Source organism: Schistocerca gregaria, chromosome 4 (genome assembly GCF_023897955.1).
Source record: "Schistocerca gregaria isolate iqSchGreg1 chromosome 4, iqSchGreg1.2, whole genome shotgun sequence".
NCBI classification, from domain to species: domain Eukaryota; kingdom Metazoa; phylum Arthropoda; class Insecta; order Orthoptera; family Acrididae; genus Schistocerca; species Schistocerca gregaria.
The window spans coordinates 280,878,521-280,894,492 of NC_064923.1; the positions used below are offsets into that span (position 1 = coordinate 280,878,521).

Sequence of the window (15,972 nt, forward strand, 5' to 3'; positions counted from 1 at the left end):
TAATGTAAGTTGTGCATTAGAAAAAATATACATGTGCCATACAAAGATCGATAAACAAGGAGCAAGGAAAGAGGGAAGTTGCTCAGCTGAGCAGCAGCCGAAGAAAAACTCATTAGTGGAGTACACTGACGAGCCACGATAATACGACCGTTGCCAACAGCCAGAGTGAATGCTATCTGGGAGCGCTTTTGGGACGTGACGCGATAGGGAAAGCATGTAAGTGCAAGAGAAACAGATGTGTAATCATTGCAATAAGGATATGGGTTGTAAGTGTGGAAACCCTCTGACATACGCGATTTTGACAAAGGGCAGATTATTACGAACCGGTGCCTGGCATCGAACTTACCGGAAACGACTAAACTGGACGACTGTTTGCGTCCCACTGTCGTGAACATCTATGGAAATTGTTGGATGGACGCTGAAGCCACTAGTGGGCGAAAAGATGTTGGACGGTGACGCCTCATCAAAGAACGTGGAATTCAGAGGTTTGCCTGCTCTGTAAATTAGGATAGGCGGCTGTCTGTGGCAGATCTGACGCTATAGTGCAAGGCTGCTGCAGGTAAAAGTGTTCAGGAGCACACCGTTCAGTGCTCACTGTTGAACATTGGGGGGGGGGGGGGGGGGGGGGTCCGCAGCAGACGACCCCTATGCATTGCCATGTTGAGCAAACGAGATCGTTAATTATGATTCTAGTGTTCACGGGATCATAGAGACGACAGTCGATCAGTGAGAACGTGCCGAGTTTCTTGTTACACTATGCCGGTAGTAGTGTCCGGATTCGTCGTCATCCAAGCGAGCGGCTGCTCTCAACATGCACCGTGCCACGAACAGAGGCTGGTGGAAGTGGCGTTATACTTCCATGGGACCTGTGGTAGTAGTCGAAGGCACCGTAACAGCTGTGGAGTAGATCAAATTTATTGCGGACCAGCTACGTTCCATCTTGCTTGAAGCCTTGACCGACGACATGTTCCAGCAATGTAAGTGTCCTTGTTACAAGGTCCAGGTAAGCTATTTAAGTTCTTGTGAGCGCACACTTCACTGCAGAATGAAAATTCATTGTGATATTTTCTGTTATGCACCCACCTTCGTTTAGGTACTCTCTTATTCCTTACAATTCAGCAAACATTGTGTATTGTGTATTGAACTGGGGACCTAGAAACGACGGAGAGGCTTCGTCCCGCCGTAGCTCTCAGTGGTTCACAACCCCACAACAAGGTACAGCTTTCCACCCACCCCACCGCCACCCCACACCATACCCAGTGGACCCCCCTGGGAACGTCTCATACCAGACCAGTGTAACCCCAAATGTTTGCGTGGCAGAGTAATTGTGATGAACGCGTATGTGGAGACAGTGTTTGTGCAGCAATCGCTGACATGATGTAACAGGCGGAATAAGGGAAACACTCGCATTCGCCGAGGTAGATGCAAAACCGCCTTAAAAACCACCCACAGGCTGGCCGGCACCACAGACAAAGATGTTACTCTGTGCCGGCACACCGGACCTCGACGCTAATCCGCCGGGCGGATTCGTCTCGGGGATCGGCACTCCTTCCCGCTAGGGAAGCCACGCGTTAGACCGCGCCGCTAGCCAGGCGGGTTTCAGCAAAGATATTCTTTGGCCTATCTACTATCCAGCCGACTGCCTACATTTCCGCTTCGGTTACCTTTGCAGTCATAATTACATCTTCCATCTGCTCGGAATTATTTATTTTACTGTCAGTTCCAGTAATTCCCATCATGCATATTTCCACTGCTATGCAGCTCTTAGTTTTTGATCTATTTTCCCCTTAAATGTCCTTGTTTCACTGCTGAATACCGGGTGTCCCAGGAGGAATCGTCAGTATTCAGGGATATCACAGAACGGTCATTCGAAGCTATAAAGTCTTGTAAGCATGGGCTCTAAAATGCGTACGTTACGAGTTATGAGGACATCTTTTATCTTCGATACTGTGAAATAAGTCTGTTTTAGTACAAGTTCTTTGCTTTCCATATTTTGGGAGGAGGTAGGATCGATCAAAAGAAGGAAAAAATGTCCAGTAATCATGGGCTGTAAAATATACACTTATTGATCTTGTCTATTGTGAAACATTTGTGTTCCACCCAACAAGCGTAACTGTTGAGGTATACATTTTAGAGCCCGTATTTACTTGACAATTTTTTCATGTTTTGGTCCGTGCTACCTTCTCTCAAAATATGGAAGGCAAAGAGCTTGGAGCAGAAGAGATTTGTTTCACAGTATCGAAGATGAAGAAGAGCCCATGTTTACTAGGCGCTTCGTTTTCAAACACTTTTCCTGCCCTATCGTTCAGTATTGAATATTCCTCTTCGTGGACCTGTATATCGTAGCCTTATACTCGAAGAAGTAGAAGCCACAAGGTTTTAGACTCTGCCTTTGAAGACAATGTGGGACGTTTGTTGCAAGTGACAGGAAAAATAAGATAATTACCAAAGAGCTGAAAGGTAAGAGTTTGTGTTTGCCTACAACAAAGTCGTTGATAGCGTTATCAATATTGTATGCCACTAATAAGGAACGGAATTTTAGTGCAAAAACCATTTAAAAAGTGAAGGTACTTAACGACCGATGGGAAGATGTGTCTTTGGAATTAGGAGAGGCAGGAATAAAAAGAGACGGAGCAGCCAGCAGACTGGAGAAGGTGACATAACTGTGAGACAGTAACGGAAATCAAATTGAAACAGCCAAGACTAACAATTAGGCGAATGGATTCTGTTTTGACCAAGAAAGCTCTCGGGTCAATTTTAAAGCATGAGAACAGACCTAGGAGACTACTTAGTGAAAGGTGCGAAGGCGACATTGGGTAACATGGACGAGTGCCATTGTTGCGTGTAGGAGAAGGCCGTCATACATGGAGAAGTTAGGAGCAGATCTTTCTCCAGCAGTAGGTCAGATGGCTGCTGCTGCTCCCCATTAACGACACACAACTTGATAGTCGTCAAGTGCACCTTTCAGTGATGGGACAACCGACTGGTTCTAATAAAACATTGGGTAGTCGATTGTAACTTTTTCGTTCAATTGATTTTTTCATTCGAATGAAACAAGTCTCTGACGCCTTGTTAGCTATATGGGATGTTGTTCACTCATTCTCCGGTTCTGAGTGGTTTCACTTAATGTGAGACAACTTCTTTTAGAGACAAATAACATATTTCAACGAGAGCAACATAAAAAATTATTTCTAAAAATTAAGTGTATTTATTTACTTAAATATGAATTATTCGTGCTTCTGGCAATATCTATCAGTTTTAGTTGATTTAAAAAAATAATAGTGCTACAATGATAATTAATGTTTAAATGAATGAACAATTACTTTTTTAATTTAAATTCATAGAAGTTCTCCCGCTATGTTCCTGACGGTTAGCATCAATGCTCGATAATTGCCTTTTTGTAAATGTTTCGCTGATATAGGACACAAACTTTTTGAATTGTTCGGTGACTTTTGCTTTTTAAGCATATACTACCGGTTGTTCGAAATATTTTTTCTCGAAAATTTTTTGTTATCGTTCTTAATATTCTTTGAGTAGTTACCCAGAATAGCAATTGCCTAGACGAATGTCTGGAATCCACCTGAAAGCCACATTCAGACTAAGCCTCATAACTGACGCAAATACTACAGACTGGTTTCACTTGAGAAAAAAGAATGAATAGTCGAGTCAACGGCCTGTATCGATTCTTTTCACTAGGTTGTTCCCAAAAACTGATTTCACTTGAAAGAAATGAATGAGTAATAATCCAGCAGATAAGCGAAACTACAACCAATTGAATTGATTTGTTTCATTAGATAATTCACATGTATTGTTTCCGCTTAAGGTTCAAAAAATGGTTCAAATGGATCTGAGCACTATGCGACTTAACTTCTGAGGTCACCAGTCGACTAGCACTTAGAACTAATTAAACCTAACTAACCTAAGGACATCACACACATCTATCCCCGAGGCAGGATTCGAACCAACGACCGTAGCGGTCGCTCGGTTCCAGACTGTAGTGCCTAGAACCGTACGGCCACGTTTTCGCTTAAGGAAATGATTAAAAATTCAACTACAACCGCATCAATCGATTGTTTTCCAACAACTGACTGAATCGATTATTTTCATTTGCTGATGAGTCTGCATAACAGAAATCACCTTTTAGTTCAATAACACAATTAAGTACCCTATACTGCTTTTGCAGTGAATAAGATATAAGTTTCTAAACAATAATTCTTTTAAGGAACTTTGACTTTCTTTTCAAATTTAGCTTTGTTATATGAGAAGCATTTAGTATCACTAGGTTAGTTATCAACAGTTTTGGCACCAGAGTTAATAATAATGAGCGTTTGGCATTGGTGGCCGAGAGACCCCTCGTTGGGCGGTTCGGCCGCCGCTCCACAAGTTCTTTAACGACACTACGGCGATTTGCGAGTGAATGAGGATGAAATACACACGATACCTAGTCATCTCGAGGCAGGAAAATCCCTGACCCCGCAGGGAATCGAACTCGGGACCCCGTGCGCGGGAAGCGAGAACGTACCGCAAGACCACGAGCCGCGGACCGGTAGAAGCGTTATTCGCCCTTTAAAGTCAGTACCGCCATTAGACCGTTGTTTATTTACAGTGTTGCATTTACACGTACACAATCATGATTTCGGCTTCAAAGTGTCATTATCAAATGTTTTAAGTTTTATAAATTGCCTAATATGGCGTGCTCTCGTGTATTTTAATACGACAGTATGCCAACTTCGGCAATTTATAACACTTAAAACACTTGATAATGGCACTTTGAAGCCGAAATCCTGATTGTGTAAATGTAAGTGTAACACTGTAAATAAACAACAGTCTAATGGCGATACTGACTTTAAAGAAATATATTATGACTATGGCCTCGCATTATGAAAAAGAAATGTTATTCATTCTCTTATAAAGACAATCTAAACGAACAATAAATGCGTCTTATAGATTTTTTTCATGTATTACAGTTCTCAGTGAAACTCACTGATACTGCTCCATTACGTTGTCCATGAATTCGCCTTCCATGAGGTTGTCTCTAGATCTTTAATTATCCCTTAGATCCAATGAGGTACTTTACAGATCCATCCATCAGCCAAAACGCTGGGTAGTTCGATCAGAAACGAAGGTACTTTAAAGACGGAAGACCAGAGTCCCGTGCCGAGCTATCGCTTTTCCTCGAAATGCGTCGGTGGAGATCTCGTGGTTCGCCCACAGCGATAAATGACTTTCTCTTCGTGCGACCCATGCGTTTACTGAATGTGACGTACGGGGCGCAGGCCTTGATGGGTGGCCAGATTGCGCCAGGAACTGAGATGGAAGTCCTCTTTCCCGAAAGGCCGAGTGCGTCGTGTGGAAACGACTCGGCAGCCCCAAGGTTGCCGCCCCTGTTTTCGTGCCGCGAGGAGATGAGTCTGTGGAGAGAGAGTGGGTCTCTTCTGCACCAGTAATGCCGGCTGCTCGACTGTGGCAGGAGATGAGCGATGCTTCCGTAGTTGCCACATTCGAAGTTCCCGAATGTTATTCGTTTAGTGATGACGAAGGCACTCTAGATCTGGGATGCCAGAGGTTAGGTCAAGGACCATCTACAAATACAGTACACACCACAAGCTACCGTCTAGTGCGTGGCAGAGGGCACTTTGTACCAATATTCGTGATTTTACGCTTTAACCCCACTTGAGTATTTAGCGGGGGAAAAAATGGCTAGCAACAGATGTGAAGGTAGATCAGGAATAGTCCCAAGAAAGTGACAAAACCTTCGCGATTGATATATATATATATATATATATATATATATATATATATATATATATATATATATATAATTCGTAGAAACAAAAGAAGTTTTCAGGCACCAATTTCTATACTTAAGTCAATTACCGGTTTTGATCATTACGATTATCAAATTGATCTGTCTCCTTAACTTAGTAGAAGAAAATAATTTTTTTCGTCGTGATTAGCGTCGTCACAAGTATAAGAACGTGACAGGAGTATGATGAACATTAATGGCCCATTATGTATGGCCGACGGTAGCACGCTGTCGGACCGTTTTAGTTTCCACGAATTCTAAACACTGGATCAATGCGGTCTTGAAGATGGTCATGCCACCGCTCAAGAGTATATACAAATGGTTTATTGCATAACATCGGAAACTCCATAAGGCTGTCAGTAGATTGTGTTGTTGTTCATGTGAAGATATTAACATCAGAAGGCTGTGACCAACTGCAGGAAGACCAGTACAAGATCGATGATTGGTGGAGGGACGAGCATTTGATTCTGAACCTAAGTAAACGTAACGTATTGTGCATAAATACAGCACTGTACGATTGTACCATCGACGACAAGTCACTGCAAACAGTAGGCTAACTATCTAAAGTACCTAGGAATAACCATGTGCTTCGACGTAACTGGAATGACCGTATTGTAAGAAAACCAGTCACTTATGTGGAAGTAATACGTTGCCCGACTTTTCCCAGAACTTACTCCTTCGGAATTTTGATAATAAATCTCTCCGTGACGCACAACGCCTCTCTTGTAAAGTATGCCACTGACATTTGTAGAACATCGCCATAACGCCCTCGCGCCGACTAAACAATCCAGTGCGGAACGCGCCACTCTTCTTTGGATATTCTCTATCTCTTCTACCAGTCATACCTGGTAAGTAACCCATATTGATGAACAGTACTCAAGAATCGGTCGAACAAGCGCCTTCTAAGATACATCATTCGTCTATGAATTACATTTCCTTAAGATTCTTCATGTGAATCTCAGTCTGGCATCTGCTTTTCCTACTACTTGTTTCATATGATCACTCCACTTAAGGTCGCTCTGGATAGTTACTCTTCGATATTTTACCGTTGATAATGTCTCCAGCAGTTTCTCATTAATAGCGTAGTTCATCAGGATACCTTCCATTCAGAAGGCTGTTGCACTCAGCGACTGTTATATTGACTTGTAAATAATAGATATCAGCTATCAGTCGTTCTTTTTAAATTTTATTGAAAGATCTAGATTTCAGCTAGAAACTATCCATTCTCAATGCACTATCATTTTTGATCAATGTATGTCATGCCTGTTGAATTCAATGAACTGTGGATGAAGCCCGACCAACAGACATTACATGCAATGATCAAAAACGATAGTGCATTGAGAATGAAATCTAGATCTTTCAATAAAATTAAAAAAAAGACTGATAGCTGATGTCTATTATTTACAATCGCTTCGTTGTATAATAGTTGCATTCTTTTTCTACGTATGCGGAGTATGTTACATTTTTTTACGTTGAGGGTCATATGCCAGAGACTGCACCATTCAGTAACCTTCAGCAGGTCATTCTGCAAATCGATATTGTCTTCTGGCGTTTCTAGTTCTTATCGACTACTGCATGATCTATGAACAGGCAGCCAACGGATTCTACTAGATCGTTTATGTGCACTGCAAGCACTATAACGGTAACGGTCTTATCACACTCCTTCAGGTACTCCGGAAATTATCTTTAGATCTGTCAATTTTTTCCGTTAACAGTAACTCGGTGAGTTCTAGCTGCATGGAATTTTGAATCCAGTCGCAAATCTCCGATATTCGATAAGCTGTGCGGGACGCTGTCAAATACCTTCCTGAAGTCAAGGAATACGGTGTGAGCCTAAGCGCCGTTGCCTGCAACGCCATGGATCTCATGGAGGAAGACAATGATCTGAATTTCTCAAGATATCTATTTGCGGAATCCATGTTGATTTTTAAAGAGCGTATTTTCGTTCTCCAAAAACGCCACAAATCTTCGAGCGTAATATATGTTCCATAGTTCTACAACAGACTGACATCAGCTATACAGATCTATAATTATAAGCAGCTGTCATATGGTCCTTCCTCAAAAGGGTAATGAACTGCGCTTTTTTTCCAGTCGCTAGGCACACTTCGTTGCCCCAGCGATCTACGATAAACTGTTAATAAAGAGCAAGTTTTTTCGCATAATCTTTGTAGAATCTTACAGGTATCTCATTTGGTCATGGTGCCTTTCAACTTCTAAGTGATTGTAGTTGCTCTTCTATTCCACAATCCGTTATCTCAATATCTGCCATTTCGACGTTGGTACGGTGATTAAAAGGAGGGACTGTGTTACGATATTCCGCTGTGTAACATTTTTTTGGAAGAACGAATTCAGTGTTGCGGCCTTCTCTCTGTTATTCTCTGTTTCGGTACTAGTATGGTCTCTGATTGAACTGAGTAGATGGTTTCGAACTGATTACTGATTTTACGTGAAGTCCTGGTAGTCATGGGTAGTTGGGTAGAGCAGTATTTCTTGACTTCCGAAAATCACTTGACTTAGTACCACAACTACGCTTACGCTTGTTATCGAAAGTATGATCGTGTGGACTATCAACCAAAATCTGTTATCGGATTGGTGATTTCCTGTTAGGGAGGACGCACCATATCTTGGAGAGTCATCGACAGGTGTAGAAATAACTTCGGGTATATCCCAGGGAGCCAACGGCCTTGCCGCAGTGCTAACACCGGTTCCCGTTAAATCATCGAAGTTCAGCACTGTCGGGATGGCTGACCATCCGGTCTGCCGAGCGCTGTTGGCAAGCGGGCTGCACTCGGCCCTTGTGAGGCAAACTCAGGAGCCAATTGATTGAGAAGTAGCGGCTCCGGTCTCGGAAACTGACATACGGCCGGGAGAGTGGTGCGTTGACCACATGCTCCTCCCTATCCGCATCCAGCGACGCCTGTGCGCTGAATATGTTGCGGCGGCTGGTCGGTACCGTTAGGCCTTCATGGCCTGTTTGGGAGGAGTTTGGTTTTAGTTTTATGTCCCAGGGAAGTGTGTTGGGACCCCTTACTGTTTATATTGTATATTAATAATCTTGCAGACAACATTAATAGCAAACCTCAGTCTTTTTGCAGATGATGCAGTTATCAGTAATGAAGCACTGTTTGAAAAAAAAAAAAAATGCGTACATTTTCTGTCGGCTCTTGCTTACTTGTTCACGAATTTAAAATTTTGCTACAGTTAGAATCCGTCAACTCACACAAATACCTTGATGCAACAAACTGTAGGAATATGAAATGGAACAGTCGCATAATGTCGGTAGTAGGTAAAGTAAATGAATGATTTCTGTTCATTGGTAGAATACTATGGAAATGCAGTCACGTATAAAGGGAAAGGCTACGCAGCCTAGAATATGTAAGAAGTGTATGGGACTGCCGGCCGTTGTGGCCGAAAGGTTCTAGGCGCTTCAGTCCGGAACCGCGCTGCTGCTGCGGTCGCATGTTCGAATCCTGCCTCGGGCATGGATACGTGTGATATCGTTAGGTTGGTTAGGTTTAAGTAGTTCTAAGTTCCAGGGGACTGATGACCTCAGATGTTAAGTCCCATAGTGCATAGAGCCATTTGAACCATTTTTTTGTATGGGACTCGTACCAAATGGGACTAACAGAGGATGTTGAAATTCTACAAGGAAAGGAGGCACGGATGTTCACAGATTTGTTTGACCCTTGGTAGAGCGTCACAGAGATGGTGAAGGAACTGAACTGGCAAACACCTGAAGACAGGCGCATACTATCCGGTGAAGACCCATTCAGAAAGTTTCAAGAACTAACTGTAAGTCATAGGGGTATTCTGCAAACACCTAAGTATCGTCCCCACATGAACCGGGGGGGAGAGAGGCGTTTAAGCACTAATTCTTCCCAGTCTCTATACGTGAATAGAAGAAGAAATTGGTGCAAACACTGGTACAATGGGAAGTACGGTCTGAAACGCACTTCACTTGGTTTGCAGAGTACATATGTGCACTATCAAATGGTTCAAATGGCTCTGAGCACTTTGGGATGTAACTTCTGAGGTCATCAGTCCCCTAGAACTTAGAACAACTTTTTTTTTAAATTCTTTATGAAATGAAACAACAAGTTCACTGTTACCAGTCACCGTTTTATTTATTTCCACGACGCGTTTTGAAGGTTTAAACCTCTATCATCGGGTGGATTTACATAATCCTAAACCATATTCTGAAGTAGTGTCTTGTTTTCTCCACCAGGCAGTGTCACAAGTTTCTGCAAAAATCGTAACACAACACACACACAAATGTAATACTTAATAATGTAAAGCCACCCGATGATGGAGGTTTAAACCTTCGAATCGCGTCGTGGAAATAAATAAAACGGTGACTGGTAACAGTGAACTTGTTGTCTCATTTAATGTCAGTAACAGTCACGGGAAAGCCTAACCTACAAATGTTCGCATTTTAAAAAAATTCTTTATTTCCAATCATAATAATTAGACAAGAGTAAACCATCACCTTAATGATTAGTGGGTCCTAATATTCTACAATGTTATCTATAATTGCAGCTACTTCATATTAATTTGCAAGACTACAGACAGTATTACTTGTGTTAATGGGCAGTTGCTGTCGTAGTGCTGCTGCTACATTTCGTAAACCACATGGTCAGGAATACCCTCCGATGCCCCACAGTCACACGCGGGCGTCGCCCTCTTCCCAAACCGACATAGATATGTCGGATAGGGGCCATGACCAGTGAGGAAGTGGAACAATCACCGAGTCGGCTCAAAGTATTTCATTCCCATTCTCTCCCTTACATTTGGTAAGAACTGGAAAGTCCTTCTGCCAGTTTCGTCCATCTCCCATTTGTGGCTTTGTAAAAAATGGTTCAAATGGCTCTAAGCACTATGGGACTTAACATATGAGGTCATCAGTCCCCTATAACTTAGAACTACTTAAACCTAGCTAATCTAAGGACATCACACACATCCATGCCCGAGGCAGGATTCGAACCTGCGACCGTAGCGTGTACATTATCGACAGCGGTGCTGTCTTCGGTGTGGAAGGACCGGGTTTCAATTCCGGCAAGTAGGGAGGCCTGGAAGGTGGTCTTGATCAGCCTCGTGGAACCGAATGAGGAGCTGCTAAGGTAAACAAAGAGCGATATCACGATTCTGTTACTTGTGGAGAATCTTGGTTTCATCGCCCGAATCGTTTATGGGATTGTGGAGCGTCCCTCGTTTCATGGAACCCGTTGCAGAATGTTACGTGTTATGCAAAACCGATGAACAGTTCTCGCCTTTCCGGGCGAGAAGCAGCGTTGATGAACTGGGAGTTCCAACGTAGATGCAAAGGATCGGAGTGTCGAGGTACATTAATGCTCCAAATCGACCGGAATCTCGAGAGCCGTTCATCGAGACTGCGACTTTGATGGCTGACAGTGAAGCGAGCTGTGCTGACGAGTGCTGTGTTGTGTGTGTTGTGCAGGAGGAGGAGGAGAGCATGAGCTAGCAGCAGGCGTGCAGGCGCGGACCAGCAGACAGAGGAAGTCAGCATGCTCAAGTGGCTGTCCGGGGCGAGGCCCAAGGGTCCGCAGCCGGCAGAGGTCGTCACCGACGACCCGCTCGCCACCATACACGTCGCGGCGGCAGGCAAGCTCGACGGACCGCTCGAGATCTACGCCGTCAGCAGGTGAGACACTCCACCGCTTCGTCGTGGCGCCAACACAACTATTCTGCCCACCCTTGCAGCCAGGGCTCTCCCAGCCTGCTGTACACTGCTGTACGATCGTGGGCGTCCGCAGAAGGCATTGCCAAAGTACACTACTGGCCATTAAAATTGGCTACACCACGAAGATGACGTGCTACAGATGCGAAATTTAACCGACACGGAGAAGATGCTTTGATATGCAAATGATTAGCTTTCAGGAGCATTCACACAAGGTTGGCGCCGGTTGCGACACCTACAACGTGCTGAAGTGAGGAAAGATTCCAACAGATTGCTCATACACAAACAGCAGTTGACCAGCGTTGCCTGGTGAAACGTTGTTGTGATGCCTCGTGTAAGGAGGAGAAATGCGTACCATCACGTTTCCAACTTTGATAAAGGTCGGATTGTAGTCTATCGCGATTGCGGTTTATCGTATCGCGACATTGCTGCTCGCGTTGGTCGAGATCCACTGACTGTTAGCAGAATATGGAATCGGTAGGTTCAGGAGGGTAATACGGAACGCCGTGCTAGATCCCAACGGCCTCGTATCACTAGCAGTGGAGATGGCAGGCATCTTATCCGCATGGCTGTAACGGATCGTGCAGCCACGTCTTGATCCCTGAGTCAACAGATGGAGACGTTTGTAAGACAACAACCACCTGCACGAACAGTTCGACGACGTTTGTAGCAGCGTGGACTATCAGATCGGAGACCATAGTTGTGGTTACCCTTGACGCTGCATCAGAGACAGGCGCGCCTGCGACGGTGTACTCAACGACGAACCTGGGTGCACGAATGGCAAAACGTCACTTTTTTTGGAGGAATCCAGGTTCTGTTTACAGCATCATGATGGTCGCATCCGTGTTTGGCGACATTGGGATGAACGCATATTGGAAGAGTGTGTTCGCCATCGCCATACTGGCGTATCACCCGCTGCGATGGTATGGGGTGCCATTGGTTACACGTCTCGGTCACCTCTTGTTCGCATTGACGCCAGTGGACGTTACATTTCAGATGGGTTACAACCCGTGCCTCTACCCTTCATTCGATCCCTGCGAAACCCTACATTCAGCAGGTTAATGCACGACCTCATGTTGCAGGTCCTGTACGGGCCTTTCTGGATACAGAAAATGTTCGACTGCTGCCCTGGCCAGCACATTCCCCAGACCTCTCACCAATTGAAAACGTCTGGTCAATGGTGGCCGAGCAACTGGCTCGTCACAATACGCCAGTCACTACTCTTGATGAACTGTGGTATCGTGTTGAAGCTGCATGGGCAGCTGTACCTGCACACACCATCCGGTTTCTGTTTGGCTCAATGCCCAGGCGTATCTAGGTCGTTATTACGGCCAAACGTGGTTGTTCTGGGTACTGATCTGTCAGGATCTATGCACCCAAATTGCGTGAAAAGGTAATCACATGTCAGTTCAACTATAATATATTTGTCTAATGAATACCCGTTTATCATCTGCTTTTCTTCTTGGTGTAGCAATTTTAATGGCCAGTAGTGTACACTCCGACGTTGGTCTCCTCTACAGTTTTTGCCCTCCACATGTCCCTCCAATACCAAACTGAAGCTGCCTTGATACTTCAGGATATGTCTTACGAACCAATGCCATCATTCAGTACGATCCTGTAAATGTGTTGTAATTTAATTCCTTCCCAATTCGATGGAGTGCCTGGTCATTAGGTATTCGATCTACCCACCTGCATATTTCAAAAGCTTCTCTTCTCGGCCAATATTTTTACCATCCTCGACTCGGTTGCATACAAGGCTATACTGCAGACAAATACCTTCAGAAAAGACTTTCTGAAATTTAGAATTCATGCTCTATACTAACAAATTTCTCTTTTTCGGAAATGCTTTTCGTGTTGTTGCCTGTCTGCGTTTTATATCCTCTCTGCTTCGGCTATCATCAGTTATTTAGCTGTCCAAATAGCAGAAGACATCTACTACTTTTAGTGTTTCATACCCTAATCTAATATCCCAGTATCATCTGATTTAATCCGAATACGTTCCAATACCATTGTTTTACTTTTGTTGATGTTCGACCAATAACCTCTTTTCAAGACACTTTGTTTACCGTTCTACCACTCTTCCAAATCCTATGCCGTCTCTCCCGATATGTTTTCGCTGCAGATTCGTCTCAGTATAATTTGTCGATGACCTCTCGCTCCCTATATTTTATCGATGTTACTTTAAGAATTTCATAGATTGTATTTCGGTTTTGCTTTTTTAACTCAATAGTATCTTATGTGTATTCGTCTACTTGTAATAAAAAATAAGATCAAGGTAGTGCCGCTATATTCATGTTATGTGAATAAGCTGAAACGAAGAAAGAGACTGTAAAACGACGAAATGGTGGAAACTGCATCGCTGGATGGAAATAGTTTGCGGTTTGGAAACTATGTGTTTCGTTAGCGAATGATGACCCACAATATATACAGACACCATGCACTATTGACTATTCTAAAAAATTGCTTACTTTGTTGAGACTTCGTATCGTCTAAAAGAAAAGGATAATGAAATGTCTATTTCGACCAAGGATAAAGCGTAAGATGCGACACTCCATTCATTATCTCTCTTGAACTATATCAGCTCTTGTTCAGATAAAGCTTCACGTTTCTATTTTTCCTAATTCCTGGCGATAGATGTTGTATCTTATCCGAAACATCAGCATTGTCAACGAGAAAGTTCTCTTCCAATAGCAAAGGTATTACGTTCGTCATGATACAGTCTCGCTCGCAGCTTGTTAGAATTTCACTCGGATGGTATCACGCTGCTGGTGTTGCTGGATAGCAACTGCCTTATAAACTATCCTAGTGACAACGCGTCTCTACGTGCAGAAGCCATCAGGGGCATCCGCAGTTCGTCAGAAGTTAGCATTACTTTCGCGGCGGGATTGTTCCTGAATAGCTGTGTTTCAATGACAAGTCAGACAATGCAGTAGCAGTTTGCAAAGAAAGTAAACATTTATTGAAAGAGAGAAATCTGTCGTCTGATAATTACTATGTTGTTCATTTTCACAGCTGCATAAAGGAAACGAGGAAGGTTAAGTCCTGACGCCGCATTGATATACACGCCCGGAACGTCTCAAGGATGCGGAAGAAAACTGAGGCATTTTCCCGAAGCGAATTAAGGGAACCACGGAAAACTTAAGTCTGAATGGTCAGACACGGATTTTAACTGTAGTCCTCCCGAATGCGAGTCCAGTGTACTAACCACAGCGACACCTCGCTCTGTTTCGGCAATACAGGTTGTGGCAATCATAACGATTGAAAACCATTTATGTTAGATTAAGAGTATTTGTGTTATCAGTGCGAAATAGCTACTACCAATACTTTTACTAACAGTTCTCAATAACAACCCATGTTCCTTTAATTATTTTCTTTAGCAAAGGAAGACGTGTTTGTTAGTAAAAGGATAAAATTACATATTAATCCAAATTGAGTACAATTAATTATTTGTTAAGCTGGATGCCAGAGGCTACTACTTCAAATCAATGAAGTTGTTAAATACTCATTAATAAACACCAATCACATATTTAAAGAAACTACAGATTTATGATATAATTTGTCAAGTCTGGACTTACTCAGGGGAAGTCTGGATGCGAATTCGGTTACTTCCGTTAAAGACTGTCTGGTGCATCTGGCGAAACGTTTCCGTGCTACGGGTACATTGCCGTGGCGTGCACACAGGCATTAAGCTGAAGCGATGCGTCTCTCATGGCAACTCGCAGCTGGTGCCGTTGGTTGTACTTCGGGCTGTATTTCTTCTGTGTTGTACAGGAACATAAGAGGTAGTTTTCCACACACTGTAGTTTTCTGATGTCATCTGGAAGACATTCACCAGAAGGTGGAAATGTGCTACTATGCTATTATTTCTGAGATGCAGGAGTCCTGTCTTCGTTTTTGTATAGGAATTTGGAAACTTGTCTGTCAGACACCAGACACGAAAATCCCTGCCTGTAAACGAAGTGCAACAGATGACACAAGAACAGATCTGTAATTCCTCAATGTACGCCTTCGTCAAGTACCCCTTTTCTCGCCATCTACAAAATATGCCCCCCTGATTTCTTAGTAATGTCAGTTCAGATCCATATGTGAACAAGGTCTAGTTAATTATTACATTGCTGACTGGCACAGAGAAATCCCCTTGAACCAAGAATACTGTATGATAACGCTTGACTAATTCATTTTAAAGTAACAAATTTAACACATTTTTTGCAAATAAAATATATATACTTGGCCTTAAGGGTGAAGCAATGGCCCAGTTGAACAAAGGCAGGAGGAAAAATTGGATGTGAGGTATTTGAAACAACAGTGTAAGCACTGATATCAAATGATTTAGGGAGCCACAAAAACCTAAAATAAATAATGAGCAGGAGCGGATTTGAACACTACGCCTCCTGCACTGGAATGCAGTGTAGAAATCACAGCGTCACTTCAGTTACTCAGAGTGTCTGAGAGGCTCTGGAATAACCTATCA

General features: G+C 43.3%; 1 protein-coding gene across 5 annotated transcripts in view; it reads left to right on the plus strand.

Moving 5' to 3' along the window:
* The window catches only part of LOC126365864 (uncharacterized), a 664,271-nt gene that overhangs the window by 512,997 nt on the left and 135,302 nt on the right, over positions 1-15,972 (plus strand). For all 5 annotated transcript variants that reach the window (XM_050008536.1, XM_050008537.1, XM_050008535.1 and 2 more), the window contains one exon: positions 11,262-11,465. In XM_050008536.1, the coding sequence (XP_049864493.1) occupies positions 11,329-11,465 (137 nt within the window). In that variant the 5' untranslated portion in view covers positions 11,262-11,328. The remainder of the gene's footprint in view (positions 1-11,261; positions 11,466-15,972) is intronic.